The 1,991-nt window shown below is 48.9% G+C and overlaps 1 protein-coding gene across 1 annotated transcript in view; it reads left to right on the plus strand.

Moving 5' to 3' along the window:
• Xrcc6 (X-ray repair cross complementing 6) overlaps window positions 1–1,991 on the plus strand; it is a 25,206-nt gene that overhangs the window by 12,531 nt on the left and 10,684 nt on the right. Inside the window, exons 6-7 of the mRNA XM_004642577.2 lie at window positions 4–148; window positions 1,268–1,454. Coding sequence (XP_004642634.1) covers window positions 4–148; window positions 1,268–1,454 — 332 coding nt within the window. The remainder of the gene's footprint in view (window positions 1–3; window positions 149–1,267; window positions 1,455–1,991) is intronic.

Below are 1,991 nucleotides of genomic sequence, written 5' to 3' on the forward strand. Positions count from 1 at the left end.
GAGGCTTTGACATATCCTTGTTCTACAGAGATATCATCAGTGTAGCAGAGGATGCGGACCTTGGGGTTCACTTTGAGGAATCGAGCAAGCTGGAAGACCTGTTGAGGAAGGTTCGTGCCAAGGAGACCAGGAAGCGCGTCCTTGCCAGGTGGGCACTGAGGCAAGGCCAGCCGCCTGCAGGTCCCCTGAGAAATGACAGGCGATGGCTTGGTGTTCCTGGCTGTGCCCCTGCTGTGTGTGCTCCTCTAAAACACCTGCTTTATGCCCAGGTCAGTGGTGCGGTGCTTGCAGAGTAGCACTGTCCCCTGTCTCCTTGCAGTCACAGGATGTCCCCAGCTGCGCTCGTGAGTACATTGTTTTTTTCTCTGTGCCGGGTGTATGAGCACCTGCTTCATTAGGTTACTTGGACAAGTCAATTCAAACAGAAAGCAAACATAAGCAGAACAGTATGGAGAAAAAAGTTATTAAGGGTTATTGTCATTGTTAAAATCACGCTACTCTCCTTTTTTCTCTGCTGGAGATTGCACCCAAGCCCTTGTGCATGCCCGGCAGGTGCTGTGCCGCAAGCTGCCTTCCCAGCCTAATTCTGATTTCTTAAGCAGTTGGGACCAGTAGGATTAACAGGTGATCTTGTTCTGTGCTTGATGATAGGCAAAAGGCAGACATGTGGTAGGTCATCTTTTCAAGAGCCTTGAACTCAGAACCTTGAAGGGTCACAGTGTTCTCTGTGAAGTGGGTCAGGCATTTAGTTTAGTATTTTACAATGCTAGGACCAAACCGCAGGCCTGTGCCTGCTCAGCAAGAGCCCTCCTGCTGGGCTCCACCCCGCCCAGCTATGTGTCCGCTATCATGTTAGCAGTTAATAGGTTCTCAAAATTGTGGTATAAGAAATTCTGTTGTATTAAAGTGCCTTCCAGCCTGTAATCCCACTACTGGGGGGCCAAGATGGGAGGATTGCTGAGAGTTCAAGGCCAGCCTGAACCACTTAGTGAGACCCTGCTCAAAAAAAAGCACTCTTTGTAGGTTTTTGAAAAGTCATTTAGAAATATTTTTTATTTTTATTAGTATATGTTAGCAGTACATAATGATGACATTTGTTGTGGGACTTAGTTCCTGTACCACAACCCTTTCTAAGTTCTTATCTCTGTGAACTTAGGATTGTTGGAGAGAAGAAAGCAAATTGTAGCCTGACCTCCATAAAGGAATTTTATATAGGAAAATAGATGTAACCTTTCCCTCCGTGCTTTTTTTCTTCTTTTTCTCTCAGGTTAAAATTTAAGCTTGACAAAGACATAGCACTCACCGTGGGCATTTATAACCTGGTCCAGAAGGCCACCAAGCCACCGCCAGTGAGGCTGTACCGGGAAACAAACGAGCCAGTGAAAACCAAGACGCGGACGTTCAGTGTGAACACTGGCAGTTTGCTCTTGCCCAGCGACACCAAGCGCTCTCAGGTGGGCAGATCTGCCGCCGTCCAGTCGGCCTCCGGTGGGAGAGGGGGCAGGGAGCTGCGATGTAGACGGCCTAGTGGACGGCCTAGCCCGGTGGTGGTGAGCCTGTGGCACGTGTGCTCTTTTTAAGACAGAAGGTGTTAATGTAGGAGTTTTTTTCTGAACTAAAGCCTTAGTATTTGCGTTTTAGTTGTGGTGTTGGCACTTTGTAATAAAAAAGGTTTCAGGCTGCAGTTTGGACACTCGTCTCTATCTATATGCCATCCCAGGCCTGGCCAGTTAGATCAGTTCTGCGGGATGGCTGTCTGGCCCCTCTGGGGGCGCAGTCTTTACTCTGATGTCTGGGTCAGTGATGTCCTGAGCGCTGGACAGTTAAACAGCGTCGGGGTTTGCCGGAGATGCCTGTAGAAACTTCAGCTGTGCTCGTCCCTTAACTAGGAGAGGGAGCTAGGGCAGTGGTCCGTACGGAGTGGACCTTTTTTGTTGTTGTTGTCTTTTTGAGACAGGGTCTCCCTATGCAGCTCAGGTTGGCCTTGATCT

This window comes from Octodon degus, unplaced genomic scaffold (assembly GCF_000260255.1).
Source record: "Octodon degus isolate 3935 unplaced genomic scaffold, OctDeg1.0 scaffold00156, whole genome shotgun sequence".
In the NCBI taxonomy this organism is placed as follows: Eukaryota; Metazoa; Chordata; class Mammalia; order Rodentia; family Octodontidae; genus Octodon; species Octodon degus.